The 17076-nt window shown below is 45.2% G+C and overlaps 1 protein-coding gene across 1 annotated transcript; it reads right to left on the bottom strand.

Moving 5' to 3' along the window:
• Positions 1 to 3346: 3346 nt before the first annotated feature.
• On the bottom strand, positions 3347 to 9848 carry XB5884357.L (uncharacterized XB5884357 L homeolog). Its single transcript, NM_001095868.1, is given in 6 exon segments — positions 3347 to 3780; positions 3953 to 4129; positions 5696 to 5839; positions 6918 to 6983; positions 7396 to 7609; positions 9830 to 9848. Coding segments are annotated over 5 exon segments (603 nt in total). The 5' UTR covers positions 7449 to 7609; positions 9830 to 9848; the 3' UTR covers positions 3347 to 3617.
• Positions 9849 to 17076: the final 7228 nt, after the last annotated feature.

The following is a 17076-nucleotide window of genomic DNA, read 5'->3' as shown; positions in this document are numbered from 1 at the left end:
ATGAAATCTCCCTCTAAACTTTTTATCCAACAATCCTAAAGTCTGAATAGTGTGTTTATTTCCCAGTCTCATGAGTTTATTATCTGAGAACCCATTAGTATCCCATGATACGCTCACTCCATAAGTCTGTTACCCAACCACATAATATCTCCTGGAACATTTAGTCCATTTGTCTATCACCCAACCATATTACTATCTTCATCTATGTCACCCAACCCCATTAATATATCCTGGAACAGTCAGTCCAATTGTCCATTACCCAACACCATTAATATCTCCTAAAACATTAAGTCCATGACCCAACCCCATTTATACCTCCTGGAACATTTAGTCTATTTGTCCATCACCAACCATATTACTATCTTCATCTATGTCACCCCCATCCCATTAATATCTTCTGGAACATAAAGTCCAATTGTCTATCTCACATTCTAAAACATTTAGTCCGATTGTCTATCACCCAACCCCATTAATATTTCCTATAACATTACGTCCATAAGTCTATCACCCAACCACATTAATGTCTCCTGGAACATTCAGTCCATAAGTCTATCACCCAACTATATTACTATCCTCATCTATGTCATCCAGCCCCATTAATATCTCCTGGAACATTCAGTCCAATTGTCTATCACACAACTCCATTAATATCTCCTGGAACATTAAGTCCAATAGTCTTATCACCCAACCCCATTAATATCTCCTATAGCATTAAGTCCATAAGTCTATCACCCAACCCCATTAATGTCTCCTGGAACATTCAGTCCATAAGTCTATCAGTCAACCATATTACTATCTTCATCTATGTCACCCAACCCCATTAATGTCTCCTGGAGCATTCAGTCCACAGGTCTACCACTAGAACTCTATGAATAGCATTATGTTACACCACTCCATGAATGTGTCATTTGGTCCCATAATCACCCAAATCTCCCTATGAGTTCCCCAAGCACATTTCCTACAAAGCCCCCACCCTAAAGCTGGCCATAGACGCAAATATACCATCGCACAAAACAATTGTTCATACAATTTTCGGACTGTGTGTGGATTGTTCAGGCATTTTTCTTACCATGAAGATCGGTTGTTCAGTTGATGGGACAGATTGAAAGATTTATATTGGCTATTGATGATATCTCTGCATGTGTTGTCTGTATTGTATTGTATTGCCAATCACTTGTCCCACATAGACTATAATGTGCACTTCTATGGTCAGCTCACCCATATAGCCATCAGCAGTCTCCCCCCCCCATGGAATAACAGGACAAGCTGAGGTGGGACAGTCAGACAGAAGAGCCCCCAGTTGTCTATGTACAGGAGAAATATTTGTGTTTCAGTTGCCCCTGGGACTAGGAGCCAGTGTGAATATGGAGTCAAATCTGGACTTGGACCTGATACTTGGGCTAATGTCTCCCACCTGTCTGTATTTACTAATAAATCTGTAATGATCCATTGTGGGAATCTCATTATTTTCATCTCTGGAATAAAAGTAAAATGTGAATATGACGAGAATGGGAAGATTTGCAGATCAGTAAATATTTAGTGGCAAATTGTACAGAGACAACAAACGCTGAAACGGAGAAATTAAAAAATTTGCTGTGAAATCTTACGTTATTCTTACACATTCCTACAGAGTGTCACAGAGTGGGGAACCCCTCCCCATCTTTACATCTGGGACCCCCAATCATGTCACTGAACTGGTGCCAATTATTCTTCATGTTCCCCCAGGTGGTTTTATTGTGTTTACGGAATAAACAGGAGATTTTGACAAAAGCTGTACAATTAATCACATCGATTCAGCTTTCCCTTTAAAAGTCACTGTAAGAAAAAAGCTATTGATATTTAATGGTGATGTCACCGATAGATTTCGCCCAATCCCGGCTGGCGTTTAACATGACGCAGTTCTTCCCGTCGTTGCTTCTCTTTTCTGGAAACGTGTCACCGACGTCACAATGAGCAGAAATTCCTCAGAAACAATAGAATTTAATTTCTCCTCCAGTGTTTGATCTGTAATATTTGCCACTAAATTCACTGATCCCCAAATCTTCCCATTCTCTCCTTATTCATATTTTACTCTTTTTGGCAACAGGATTGTAGAATTAAGCACCAGAGTGGCCCTTGTTATTAAAGGAGGGGAGTCCCAGGTCGTACGTAAATCAGTTTATTCCCATAATTGACTCTGGGTATTTGTAAGAAGGGGGTGTAGTTGTGCCCCAAGGGGGTGTGAGGGTCGTAGAGCAGTGAGTGAGGGGTGCACATAAGGGATACCCAGTCGCCTCTTACTTTTTCCACTGTGCGATTATCTTCTTTCCTTTTACACTTATATATCCCCCCAAATCTCACTGCAGATTATGTGATAGTCTGTGTCCGTCAGATAGACCTGTATGTCTCATCTATATTACCCATCAATCAGGAACCCCACTGTCCCTCTATACTCCTGCACCCCCAAAATGATCTGTATCTCACACATATATTGATATTGTACATCAGTCAGGAACCCCACTGTCCCCTCTATACTCCTGCACCCCAAACCTTGGGATAATGATCTGTATCTCACACATATATTGATATTGTACATCAGTCATGAACCCCACTGTCCCCTCTATACTCCTGCACCCCAAACCTTGGGATAATGATCTGTATCTCACACATATATTGATATTGTACATCAGTCATGAACCCCACTGTCCCTCTATACTCCTGCACCCCCAAACCTTGGGATAATGATCTGGATCTCACACATATATTGATATTGTACATCAGTCATGATCCCCACTGTCCCTCTATACTCCTGCACCCCAAAACCTTGAAATATTGATCTGTATCTCACACATATATTGATATTGTACATCAGTCAGGAACCCCACTGTCCCTCTATACTCCTGCACCCCCAAACCTTGGGATAATGATCTGGATCTCACACATATATTGATATTGTACATCAGTCAGGAACCCCACTGTCCCTCTATACTCCTGCACCCCCAAACCTTGGGATAATGATCTGTATCTCACACATATATTGATATTGTACATCAGTCAGGAACCCTACTGTCCCTCTATACTCCTGCACCCCCAAACCTTGGGATAATGATCTGTATCTCACACATATATTGATATTGTACATCAGTCAGGAACCCTACTGTCCCTCTATACTCCTGCACCCCCAAACCTTGGGATAATGATCTGTATCTCACACATATATTGATGCTGTACAGGTATATAATGAAGTTAGACTGGAGTCTAGGGGAAACTTAAAGCAGTGGATGAGGGCCCAAGTTGAGCTTCCTGTAGATTTGGGGTGAGTGCTGATTGGCTGTGCTGGATACCCCTGGAACACTAAAGCAGTGTGTCTGTAATAACAATATTTATTTACAGGCACAGGAACATTAAGCTCCTGATTATATTGCACGTCCCATTAAGAAAGAGCTGTGAGGGTCAATAAAAGAAATCACAGTACAAAGATCAGTCCAGTTCCTCGGGGGTGGAGACTTTCCCAACTCCAATCACCAAACTCACACACAATTGCTTGGGAGAAAGGCGCCACCTCCAGGCCACTGCTGTCCCACAAGTAGAATTGTCCTATGAGACCTGGGCTCCATATGATACAGACACATGTTCCCTCACACTTCCATTTGCTCCATTTGCTCCTCTTGTTCCTTAGTAACCTGATTGGAGGAAAGATTGTGCGGGGGAGGCTCTAGAGTCCCAGTCAGGGAACGAATGAGCTGCTGCATGTGGCCTGAAGGGGGCGACCATAAGACAAGCTCCATACAAGGGGAGGATCTAAAAGAGATAATGGACACAAGTTATTCAGCAGCTACACACAGGGCTGTGGGTTTGCTATGCATCATGGGAGTGGAGGCAGCAGTGAGGGAATACAATGAATATCACAGGGAGTTAATAGGGGCGGGGCTTCAGTGGAGGCAGTTCATGGGTTAATGGGTAGAAGACTTACAGGGAGTGCAGGATTTTCTCTGGTAATATTGTTCCAGCTCGGTGTTGCCGTAGGGTTTCCTCCAGCAAAGGGGAGACACTCAGAACCTTGTCGTGATTCATGGAGAATTCCCCCGGGTCGACTACAACATTATCCTCCTCTTCTGTCTCTTCCAACTTCTCATCCCCATTAGAAGACCTGCGAGACACGGAGCAGAACTGGGGTGCTCAATGGACTGCCAGGGGGAGTGGCCTACAGACCCCCCAGAAAAGAAGAAGAGCAATAAGCAGGGAAAACCCCAATTCCCAGGCCGGAAGGAATGGAAGGAGCTGGTGCAGAGGGTTCTGGGTCAGTTATGGGGCCCAGGGGGGAACAAAGGGAGTTGCCATCTGACCAGTAAAAATATTCCTTGAGGCCAATGTTATTTATAGGGAAAAAACATAAAAATACAAGAAGGCCGGGATTTTTTTCCAGAACAGGTGGTAACCCTAAAAGGGACAGAGAGGTCACACAGAGGATTGTGGGTAATGAATGAATGCAGCGTTACATGACGGATACAGGAGATTTGGGGAGATGGACACAGTGGGAGACACATAAGAAACCTGCCCAAAACAGCTCTAACCAAGGGCGCATTCCCCCAGCCCAGAGCACAAACAATAAAGATCCATCCCTGAAGCATCATGTTCTGGATAAATTACATGTTTAGGGGGACAGCACTGGACTGGGCTCCAAGGGGCCCCACAGAACCCCAACATCCACTGCCCATTTATATAATTATATAAAGTAACAGAACAAAAATACAAGGGGGTTGTATTGCAGAACAGAAGGTGGGGACTGATGTACAAGACAAGTCAATATTCCGTGAGGAGCAGATTGGGGAAGGGAATGACATGGGGTCGTACAGAGAAGAGGGAAGGACAAATTACAGGCTGGGAATTGTATATCCGGTGAGAGAAGAGTTAATGATGGGTTAAGTTACTGTAGCAGCCGTATTAGCACTGGCTCACCCTACTGTACCATTCTATTCACTACCAGGTGACCCTATTGCTGGACCTCTATTAACCTGCGATGTTCTGAATGTAGAATTTGGCTGATCCTAATCTAAACCCTAAATAGTCCCGACTCTACTGTGGGGCTCGTATGAGCATTTGGTGCCCCCCTACTGCACTGCATGGAGTGTGTGTTAGAGTCCTGCGCGGGTCCATTTTTTGGGACCCGAACCAGACCCGTACCCGCAACCGGCAATCCACAACCCGCCTTCTTACCTGCTTGGACCCGCAACCCGACCCGCAAGTACCTTCTCTGCAACCCGGACCCGCGACCCGCTGACCATCAAGAATCAGGAAGTGCTGTCATTATAAACCGGAAGTGACATAATCGGAAGTAGATATGATCAGAAAAAAGGGGGTAAAACCGGAAGTGCTGTCATTGTGTACCGGAAATGACATCATCGGAAGTGGACGTGACCAGAAAAAAGGAGTAAATATTGATATTGAGAAAACCGCAGCCCGACCCGCAACCCGCAAACCCACAGAACCGCTGACCCGCGGGTATACCCGCACCTTGAACTTCAATGAAAAACCCGCATGGTACTGCAGGTTTTTGCAGGTAACCCGCGGGTACCCGACCCGCTGCAGGACTCTAGTGTGTGTGACCCACAGTAGGACTTGTATTATAACTGGTGACCCTAGTGTGGCCCCTGCTATATACAAGTACTAGCCACTGTACTAGCCACTGTAGGGCCCACACATATTAGGGACTCACCTGACTTCTCTGAACTGGGGCTCGGGCTGCTTGAAGGTTTTGGGGAAGCCGCTGCCCCCGTAGCTGTGGTCATTGTCCAAACTGAGGCGCTGGAGTCGGGCCGACACGACGTCCTCCGATAGGAAGAGTTTCATGGCCGGACCTCTGGCGGCAGAACAAATCATTAGAAATCAAATCTCAATGGCAAATACAGAGGCAGCCTGGGGCCCACACAGTGTATTAGGGGCCCGCACACTCTGGGGAGGGGCTAATGTGAGTGACAGTCAAGCCTGTATTAAACCTTTAACTTAACTCTATGTTATACAATGGCTCATTCTAAGCACATTTTCAGTTGGTCTTCATTTTTTATAAAACTGTTTTTTAAATGATTTGCCTTCTTATTCTTCTGATTCTTCTTCTGATTCTTTTCAGCTTTCAAATGGGGGTCACCATACGAGGGTGAGTTTTTTTTCTTTGGGTTGCCCCTACATGAGATGTCTTAAAGGAACAGTTCAGTATAAAAATAAAAACTGGGTAAATAAATAGGCTGTACAAAATAAAAACTGTATCTAATATAGTTAGTTAGGCAAAAATGTAATGTATAAAGGCTGGAGTGACTGGATGTGTAACATAATAGCCAGAACACTACTTCCAGCTCTCTAACTCTGAGTTAGTCAGTGACTATAAGGGGGGCCACATGGGACATAACTGTTCAGTGAGTTTGTAATTGATCCTCAGCATTCAGCTCAGATTCAAAAGCAACAGTTATGTCCCATGTGGCCCCCCTTATAGTCACTGACTAACTCAGAGTTAGAGAGCTGAAAAGCAGGAAGTAGTGTTCTGGCTATTATGTTACACATCCAGTCACTGACCCCATCTAAAAACAAATGCTCTGTACGGCTACAAATGTATTGTTATTGTTACTTTTTATTCCTCATCTTTCTATTCAGTCCTCTCCTATTCATATTCCAGTCTCTTATTTAAATCAGTGTATGGTTGCTAGGGGAATTTGGACCCTAGCAACCAGACTGCTGAAATGACAAACTGGAGAGCTGCTGAATAAAAAACTAAATAAGTCAAAAACCACAATTAATAAAAAATTAAAACTAATTGCAAATTGTCTCAGAATATCCCTCTCTACATCACACTAACAGTTAATTTAAAGGTGAACAAACCCCTTTAAAGCCAATGGAATAGAGTGAAGGAGACAGGGGGGGGCTGATACCCCATTGCTGACACTTACTCTTCTTCCTCCTCATTTCGCCTCTTGCTGCTCATCTGGGTGTTTGTACGGCTGGGGGGCGACACTCTGGGAGAGGAAACAAATCAGCACATGAGAGATTTCACACTTAACCCCTTCAGTCCCAGAGGAATTTCTAATAGAAGTTATAATGGGAGGGGGAGGTTATGACATGACAAGACTTTGGCGTGGGGGCAGCTCCAGCTTTAGGCTAATGATTTGGAAGGGAAATCTAGAAGGGGGGGGTCTAGTGGGAATAATAACAGGGGTGGGTGGTGGGAGATATTGGCAAAGGGAAGAGCCATTAACATAAATCATTCAACGAGGGGTGTAAGATACAAGATACAGGGGGATATTGTAGGGACACGGCCTGTGTATAGAAAGAGTCCAGCCCCCCAGTACAAGGGATTTATAAGGGAGGTGGGTGTGTAATACTAGTGATATAAACCCCCCAATCAGCACCTTCTCCCCAATCCCTTACCCAGTCCCCTGTCTCCTCCGTTGCTGAAGCCGCTGCGCTCCCGTCAGTCTCATCCTGAGCTGCAGTTGGGTCCCGAGATCACTGGAACCAATCAGGTTTGACCCCCTGTTCATATGTACTGAGCTCCGCCCCCAATCATCTGGCACAATTCAACTACAAGTCTGTGACTCGCTCACCGGTGCTGGGAGGGGGGTCCAACTATTTAGCCATCAGCCTGCAGGAACAATAAACAAGGGTCAGTCAGGAGATTAAAGGCTTTCCTACTGTAAATTATAAGGGATAATGTACCCCCTACTGTAAATGATAAGGATATTAGAAGTCACTGAGGGGTTGTTCTGTGACCATATAAAGGCACAAGGCTGCAGGCTGAGTTATACAGGGAACTCTGAGTATCACTCATGTATTATAAGGGATAATGTACCCCCTACTGTAAATGATAAGGATATTAGAAGTCACTGAGGGGTTGTTCTGTGACCATATAAAGGCACAAGGCTGCAGGCTGAGTTATACAGGGAACTGTGAGTATCACTCATGTATTATAAGGGATAATGTACCCCCTACTGTAAATGATAAGGATATTAGAAGTCACTGAGGGGTTGTTCTGTGACCATATAAAGGCACAAGGCTGCAGGCTGAGTTATACAGGGAACTCTGAGTATCACTCATGTATTATAAGGGATAATGTACCCCCTACTGTAAATGATAAGGATATTAGAAGTCACTGAGGGGTTGTTCTGTGACCATATAAAGGCACAAGGCTACAGGCTGAGTTATACAGGGAACTCTGAGTATCACTCATGTATTATAAGGGATAATGTACCCCCTACTGTAAATGATAAGGATATTAGAAGTCACTGAGGGGTTGTTCTGTGACCATATAAAGACACAAGGCTGCAGGCTGAGTTATACAGGGAACTCTGAGTATCACTCATGTATTATAAGGGATAATGTACCCCCTACTATAAATGATAAGGATATTAGAAGTCACTGAGGGGTTGTTCTGTGACCATATAAAGGCACAAGGCTACAGGCTGAGTTATACAGGGAACTCTGAGTATCACTCATGTATTATAAGGGATAATGTACCCCCTACTGTAAATGATAAGGATATTAGAAGTCACTGAGGGGTTGTTCTGTGACCATATAAAGGCACAAGGCTGCAGACTGAGTTATACAGGGAACTCTGAGTATCACTCATGTATTATAAGGGATAATGTACCCCCTACTGTAAATGATAAGGATATTAGAAGTCACTGAGGGGTTGTTCTGTGACCATATAAAGACACAAGGCTGCAGGCTGAGTTATACAGGGAACTCTGAGTATCACTCAGGTATTATAAGGGATAATGTACCCCCTACTGTAAATGATAAGGATATTAGAAGTCACTGAGGGGTTGTTCTGTGACCATATAAAGGCACAAGGCTGCAGGCTGAGTTATACAGGGAACTGTGAGTATCACTCATGTATTATAAGGGATAATGTACCCCCTACTGTAAATGATAAGGATATTAGAAGTCACTGAGGGGTTGTTCTGTGACCATATAAAGGCACAAGGCTGCAGGCTGAGTTATACAGGGAACTGTGAGTATCACTCATGTATTATAAGGGATAATGTACCCCCTACTGTAAATGATAAGGATATTAGAAGTCACTGAGGGGTTGTTCTGTGACCATATAAAGGCACAAGGCTGCAGGCTGAGTTTTACAGGGAACTCTGAGTATCACTCATGTATTATAAGGGATAATGTACCCCCTACTGTAAATGATAAGGATATTAGAAGTCACTGAGGGGTTGTTCTGTGACCATATAAAGGCACAAGGCTGCAGGCTGAGTTTTACAGGGAACTCTGAGTATCACTCATGTATTATAAGGGATAATGTACCCCCTACTGTAAATGATAAGGATATTAGAAGTCACTGAGGGGTTGTTCTGTGACCATATAAAGGCATAAAACATGGAGGGAAAAGATATGCAGCTCTATGTTTATGTTCCAGATCAGACTTATCACAGGGAGCTAATGTGAATATGGAATCAGTTAAGGTGTGTGAAGGAGTAGTAGGTACATGTATCAGTCGCACAGAGGTGACAGCAGGTTATTGAGTCTGTAGGAGACAATGGGAGTGTAATGGAGATCAATGAGTTGTGTGTGACTTGCCTCCCTGGGGCTCAGGAGCTGCTGGGGAAGGGGGGGGGAGGATATATAAATGGAAAACAAAGGAAGAAGTGGAACTACAGCTCCCAGAATTCTCTAACAAGTTTCATTAATATTGGGAGCTGGGGAACAGGCAGCAATAAGTCAGACAAAAAATTACACAGAAACAACAATTAGCAGCACTGTGGTCCTGGGAGAACAAAAGACAGTGGGAGTTGTAGTTCAGTGTATAAGAGAAAAGATAAAGAAAGAGAGAGAGAGAGAGAAAGCCCTCACTCACCTCTCCCTGAGTCGCTTCCTCTCAATCCTGCAGCATCTGGCACTTCTTCCAGCCCCGCCCCTTTTATGCTATAGGACCCCTGGGGTGTCTGAGGAGGTGCCTGTGTGTAATGTTGCCTCTGATTATTGTTAATGTGCTGTTTGTTTGGAGACAGGGATGAAAGGGAAAGAAGGGGAACTACATGGGTTGTTCATTATTTCCTCACAAGGAGGATTTGAGCTGCACAGACAATATGAACTCCTGCTGCCTGTACCAACATGGAGCCCACGGCCTCCTTACAACACAGGACACCTGGTGCCATACATTTTCTGTCCCTCCAGAAACGGTTCCTGACAATATTGTTCCCACTGTAATAACAGAGTTGGGTCAGGGCCAGTAATCATGGGGCTCCAATAATACAGTCCTCTGGTCACCTGGGCCCAGTCAGGGAGTAGAATGGGCCACATATTAAATCCACATCCTCCATGGCTAATTAGCAGTTAATTTAGATGCATGCTGCAGACTGAACAGATTTATGTGCAGCCATGCCTCAAAATGAATTCTAGCCATGAGTGACCAATGGCAGAGTGTGTGCGGGACAGAGCGGGGGGCTGCCGGGGGGCAGCAGTGTGACAAGCTATTTCCTTCCCAATCCTCCCCACTACCCCCACCTTGTGCTTGTCATACATGTTGGTACAGAAGGAGACACAGATTATTCATCAGTCCCTGCCCTAGAAGAGCTGACACTCTAATGTCCCTATCACACCCCACGGAATAGAAACTATATACAGTAGATATATATATATATATAGCCATGAGTACAGCACGACACTGGTATTATATAAAGGGGTGAGTTGTCTCTCCTGCCCCAGGGAACACCCTCTGGACTGTCAGCTCTTTGCTCTGGAACTTGCCCCTACCCCCCCCCCCAGTTGCTCATAAACTCCCCCCACAGCTTCTGGCCCCAGGGATAAACGGCCTCAGGGAAAGGGAAGAAATATCACCAGAGAGGAAAAGAATCGCCCTGTGTTGGAAGGAAAATGCCCCAAATAAAGGCAACAACACCCTTTTCATTAGTCCCACCCACAGGGCAAATTAAAGGCCAAGTGTCCCCCAGTCCTGGGGTGAAATACTCAGAGTTTCCACCTTGTTTAATTCAGGGAAGGGGACAAATGTTATCTGAGAGTCACTCGCTGGGGTATTTCCCCTATAAATTACACAATAGCATATTCTTGGAAGCTTTTCAATTGGTCGTCATTTATTTGCTCTCTTCTTCAACCTCTTTCTAGATTTCAAATGGGGGGGGGCTAATGTATTGCTCTGGGGTTAAAAATGTATTGTTTCTGTTACTTGTTATTACTTATCCTTATGTTCACTTCTTTTCCTATTCATTTTCCAGCCTCTTACTTAAAGCACTGCCTGGTTGTTAAGGTAATTTGGAACCTAGCAACCAGATAGCTGCTGAAATTCCAAACTGGAAAGATAAAAGAATTTAAAAATGACAGAAAACTATAAATGAAGACCAACTGCAAATTGTCTCAGAATATCAATGTATACTTCTCAATCAGTCCCTGCAGTCCCACAGTCTCCACTCTCTGTTGATCAGCCTAGTCTAATAGCTTGCCAACCAAAAACATGGCCGACCTCACCAATAACAACGCGAGCTGACGGGACAGAACTGCCCAATCTCATTATTCCCGATAGAGGGCGATGATGAGTCGGAGATCACGTGGCCAAATAAACCCAGGCCCGGGGAACAGTCATGTGCTCTGCTCGGGGTTTTTTTCTGAGCCACTCCCCCAGGTGACTTTCAGAACCAATCAGAGGAGCCTGTCACTGAGTCACATGACTGGAGCAGGAGGCTGCAGAGGTCACAGACTTGCCTGAGAGAGAAAAGCTCGGTCTGTTCTGGCAGGAGACGCACATTCCCCTGAACGGATTGGAATACAATCGGGTGTTTATTGGGGGATAGAGACACCCCTGTGTGTTTATTGGTGGGTAGAGACACCCCTGTGTGTTTATTGGTGGGTAGAGACACCCCTGTGTGTTTATTGGGGGATAGAGACACCCCTGTGTGTTTATTGGTGGGTAGAGACACCCCTGTGTGTTTATTGGGGGGTAGAGACACCCCTGTGTGTTTATTGGGGGGTAGAGATACCCCTGTGTGTTTATTGGTGGGTAGAGACACCCCTGTGTGTTTATTGGGGGATAGAGACACCCCTGTGTGTTTATTGGGGGGTAGAGCCACCCCTGTGTGTTTATTGGGGGGTAGAGACACCCCTGTGTGTTTATTGGTGGGTAGAGACACCCCTGTGTGTTTATTGGTGGGTAGAGACACCCCTGTGTGTTTATTGGGGGATAGAGACACCCCTGTGGGTTTATTGGTGGGTAGAGACACCCCTGTGGGTTTATTGGTGGGTAGAGACACCCCTGTGTGTTTATTGGTGGGTAGAGACACCCCTGTGTGTTTATTGGGGGGTAGAGACACCCCTGTGTGTTTATTGGTGGGTAGAGACACCCCTGTGTGTTTATTGGTGGGTAGATACACCCCTGTGTGTTTATTGGTGGGTAGAGACACCCCTGTGTGTTTATTGGGGGATAGAGACACCCCTGTGTGTTTATTGGGGATAGAGACACCCCTGTGTGTTTATTGGGGGGTAGAGACACCCTGTGTGTTTATTGGTGGGTAGAGACACCCCTGTGTGTTTATTGGGGGATAGAGACACCCCTGTGTGTTTATTGGGGGATAGAGACACCCCTGTGTGTTTATTGGTGGGTAGAGACACCCCTGTGTGTGTATTGGTGGGTAGAGACACCCCTGTGTGTGTATTGGGGGATAGAGACACCCCTGTGTGTGTATTGGGGGATAGAGACACCCCTGTGTGTTTATTGGGGGATAGAGACACCCCTGTGTGTTTATTGGGGGATAGAGACACCCCTGTGTGTTTATTGGGGGATAGAGACACCCCTGTGTGTTTATTGGTGGGTAGAGACACCCCTGTGTGTTTATTGGGGGATAGAGACACCCCTGTGTGTTTATTGGGGGATAGAGACACCCCTGTGTGTTTATTGGGGGATAGAGACACCCCTGTGTGTTTATTGGTGGGTAGAGATACCCCTGTGTGTTTATTGGTGGGTAGAGATACCCCTGTGTGTTTATTGGGGGATAGAGACACCCCTGTGTGTTTATTGGGGGATAGAGACACCCCTGTGTGTTTATTGGTGGGTAGAGACACCCCTGTGTGTTTATTGGGGGATAGAGACACCCCTGTGTGTGTTTGTTTATTGGTGGGTAGAGATACCCCTGTGTGTGAATTGGGTAGGGATGCACCGAATCCAGGATTCAGCCTTTTTCAGCAGGATACAGATTCAGCCGAATCCTTCTGCCCAGCCGAACCGAATCCTAATTTGCATATGTAAATTAGGGGCGGGGAGAGAAATCACGTGACTTTTTGTCACAAAACAAGGAAGTAAAAAAGGTTTTCTCCTTACTTACCAAGTATTCGCCGAATCTTTCACAAAGGATTCGGGGGTTCGGCCGAATCCAAAAAAGTGGATTTGGTGCATCCCTAGTATTGGGGGAAATCTAATATTTGTATGGATTAATTAGAAACAAAAGTAAATTTTCTCCAATGATGAATATGCAAAGTTTATCCACGTTTACACGCGATATGTGGATGTTTTTCTTTGGTCTCGTACATTCGAAGCATTTAACTTTCTCAAATATCAACAATCACTGTACAATTCAGTTTCCCCTTGAATCTAATCCCACAGAATTCTGGATGTAAATATTATATTCACATGATCAGTATTTGTCACCTACACTAAACCAATAGAAACAATCTATTAAGACCCAGTCGTTTTCATCCCCCCGGGCTTATCATAGGCTTTCCAAAAAGTCAGCCCCGTAAGCATCAGACGTGTTCCAAGAGCTGACGTGTTCTATGATACAGAAACTGCTACAATGGTAACTAAATGTAAAGAAAAGGGATAAGATAAGGGAAACGTGCAGCTAAAAATGAGGAGGGACAAGAAATCCCTACGGGAGAACTTCTTAGAAAAAAGTCCACTAATGAAAATAAATTCAGTCCATACGACCATAGCACACTGACAAACAGGTTTCTGTTGCGTTTCAAGTGTTTTATTGGCTCATTACAGTAGAATAATGAAAATAAATGACATCAGTTCCTTTGATAATAATTATTTTTTTTTGTAAAATAACTATTTTTAAATACTGGGGAATATTAAAACCAGACCCCAAATATGGACTTTTGTTTCAGGCTAATCCTTTATTCTCACATTGGAGAGGGATAAATGTTGGACAATTAATCAAACCTTGGATCCAACAACAGACAGCGGATCACTCTACAGAACAGTCTACTGGTACGTTCTCATGTAGAAATTCAAGACCAATTCAGTGAAATATAAAAAGGAAAGTATGAGAGAGACAAACACTTGTTTTGAACCCACAGAAATCCAAAAAATAAGCTGAACAGAGTCAGGATAAGAAACATTTATTGTTATTGGATGTGGCAGTTGCAGAGCAGATACAGTATATCCTAAGGGTTAAATGAAGAGTTTAATATGAGCTGCTTGTATATATATATATATATATATATATATAACAGCTGTTTATATTCCTTTACAGATAAGAACACAATCATTGCCTAATTCTTATTTAGGTTGAAAGTCTCGTTTAACCGTTTTTGTATCTATAATTAAATGTAACTATTCACCTGTCTTTTAGGTAATTGCATCAAAAAATGCCCCAGACTGACTGATTTTCTCCTGGAAGTCTGGAGTGTCTATAATTGAGGGGGGTTGGGATCCTCTTGGTCACCCCCATCCCAGGACACCAGAATGTGAATGTAGATAAAATACCCCGTATACGTAGGCTAATGATTCTCTCTCAAATTTTGGCCGATTTTTACTGCTTCCGTCTGATAAAGCTTCATAATTCAGTAAAGGAGAATTGTAAGAAGAGGCCAAACACAGATTAATGCTGCAAAAATCTGGGTGCTTTTTATTAACACACTAGTAGTGCCTGACACCTCTATGGGCATGTGTGTGCCCCCCATTTCTGTGCTTTGTATATGGGGCACAGGTCTGGACTGAGAATTAAAATAGGCCCTGGCATTTCAGGTACACAGAGGCCCAAACAGCCCCCACCAGCCCACTAAATACTGACTTTCTATGGGACCTTATAGCAGCCCCTCTGGCATTTGCCAGAACCCACAGATTGCCTGATGGGGCACATCCTGGTGGCGCAGTTACCCCTCGATTTCAGCACAAATGGCAGCGCCCCAATCCCACCACCAGGGGGCAGTAGAGAACCTCAGACTGGGACAGATGGAGATGTTTGTTTCTGCTGGAGGAACTTTATTCCTTGTTCAGTAGGAGGTGTCAGGGGAGGGAAACTAAAGGGGCCCCGGTCCTGATAATCCCTGGGGGAGGAAAGAATTGGGGCCCACCTGCTGCACTTCAGGAGCAGAGAGGAGAGATTGGAGCTGGGGGTGCCTCATGTTTCCCCCATTATTTCCCTTAGAGCCCAGCTTTGTACTCTCCTCCCTGCTCCTGGCCAATCAGAGGCTGTTCATCTACAACTTGGGCAGGAGGGGGGTCATAAAACAACTCTGGCTATAAAGGAAAATCATTCTTACAGCATAGGATTGGGGGGTCTATAGCATCATTGTTTGAATCCCCACAAATACCCAGGGGGAGCTGGTGAATATTCACTGTATAGCAGCTCACTAACTGCCCCCTAACAACTGCCCACTAACAACTGCCCACTAACAACTGCCCACTAACAACTGCCCACTAACAACTGCCCACTAACGAGCCTCCCGGGAGTCCGTGCACTTCCTCAGGCCGAGAATAGTTTCCGCTGAGCGGATCCTCTGTCCAATCCCCCCAATCACTCACTGGGGACCCCTCACTCCCACACAGCCCAAGTGTGCACTTAACTCAGGCCAACCTTGTGCAACACACACGCCTGACAAGTAAATCTTCCCTGCCTGAGCCTTGCACACTCAGTCACTCACACTCACCCTAACCCTAAACCTGCTCACTCACTAATGCACACTCTTCTGTCCAAATCTTACACACTCACTCCCTACTGCATGTTAACCCTTTCCTACTTTACACTCAATCAATGATGTTAAACTAACCCTCTCCTCCCAGTTCCAACTCACACTCACTAATGGTGGGAAGTGCAACAAATCCATATTCAGAGAAGTGTAAATAAGTGAGTGAGAGCTGCCGGCACCTGGATTTGCTTCACTTTCCTGTGGCCAAAACTCTTTGCCTTTACCCTGTGCCTTGTGATTCCTGTTTGTAAGGGGTTAATACAACTTAACCCTTCTCTCTCCACCCCCTCCCCTGTCTCTTTCCTTCTGCTCCAGCAGGACCTGTCTCTCAAGCTCTGCCTCATTAGAACCATCTCTATGATTGGTCTGTCACCCAGGCTTCTTCCACTTCTCCTGCAAAGCTCAGCTCCTGTCTCCACTGCTGGTGAGTGATAGTGGGGAGATGGGTGCTGGAGAGGTGAGTGATGGTGGGGAGATGGGTGCTGGTGAGTGATGGTGGGGAGATGGGTGCTGGTGAGTGATGGTGGGGAGATGGGTGCTCGTGAGTGATGGTGGGGAGATGGGTGCTGGGCAGGAAGGTGAGTGTCGGTGGAGTTTCTGGGTGCTCAGTTGCCAAGTGTCCGTCTGTCCCAGGTACATGGATATGTGAAGGGCACATGAGGGGTCTGTGCAGGGACTGGGGGTTCATCACTGTCATTTCTCTGTCTCTGATTCTCGTCAGTAATTTATAAAGTCGGAGGTGCCAGACAGTCTGAAATCTGCTCTGTGACAACTTGACCTGGTTGCCGGCACTTACCTGGTGTCTCCTCAGCTCCCAACTGGGGCCCCGGCATTGGGCCACGTCAACTGTGACTGGTTGGGGTTTCTCAATGTCTTGTAGCCAAAAACTCTAGATAATGGTTTTAACACTGAGTGTGCTGCCCCCTACAGTCTGATGTTCCATAGAATAGGGGCCCCTGGGAGCTCAGCCCTGACCCAGTGAAAGGAATGGTTTGATACACAAATTTGGGATCACTTGCACTCAGTGGGAGGGAAGGAGTTGGGGATCAGTTACACCTGGGGGGAGGAGTTTGTTTTGTTCATTAATTCCTGTTAATTAATTCCAGTGTCTTCATCCTCCCACCAGTGGGCCCCGGGGCCCAGGAGAGTTTCACATACAGGTTCCAACTGCAGTTACTTGTC

This window comes from Xenopus laevis, chromosome 6L (assembly GCF_017654675.1).
Source record: "Xenopus laevis strain J_2021 chromosome 6L, Xenopus_laevis_v10.1, whole genome shotgun sequence".
In the NCBI taxonomy this organism is placed as follows: Eukaryota; Metazoa; Chordata; class Amphibia; order Anura; family Pipidae; genus Xenopus; species Xenopus laevis.
The sequence above is the reverse complement of the archived record's forward strand: the minus strand, read 5'-3'. Positions and strand labels throughout refer to the sequence as shown.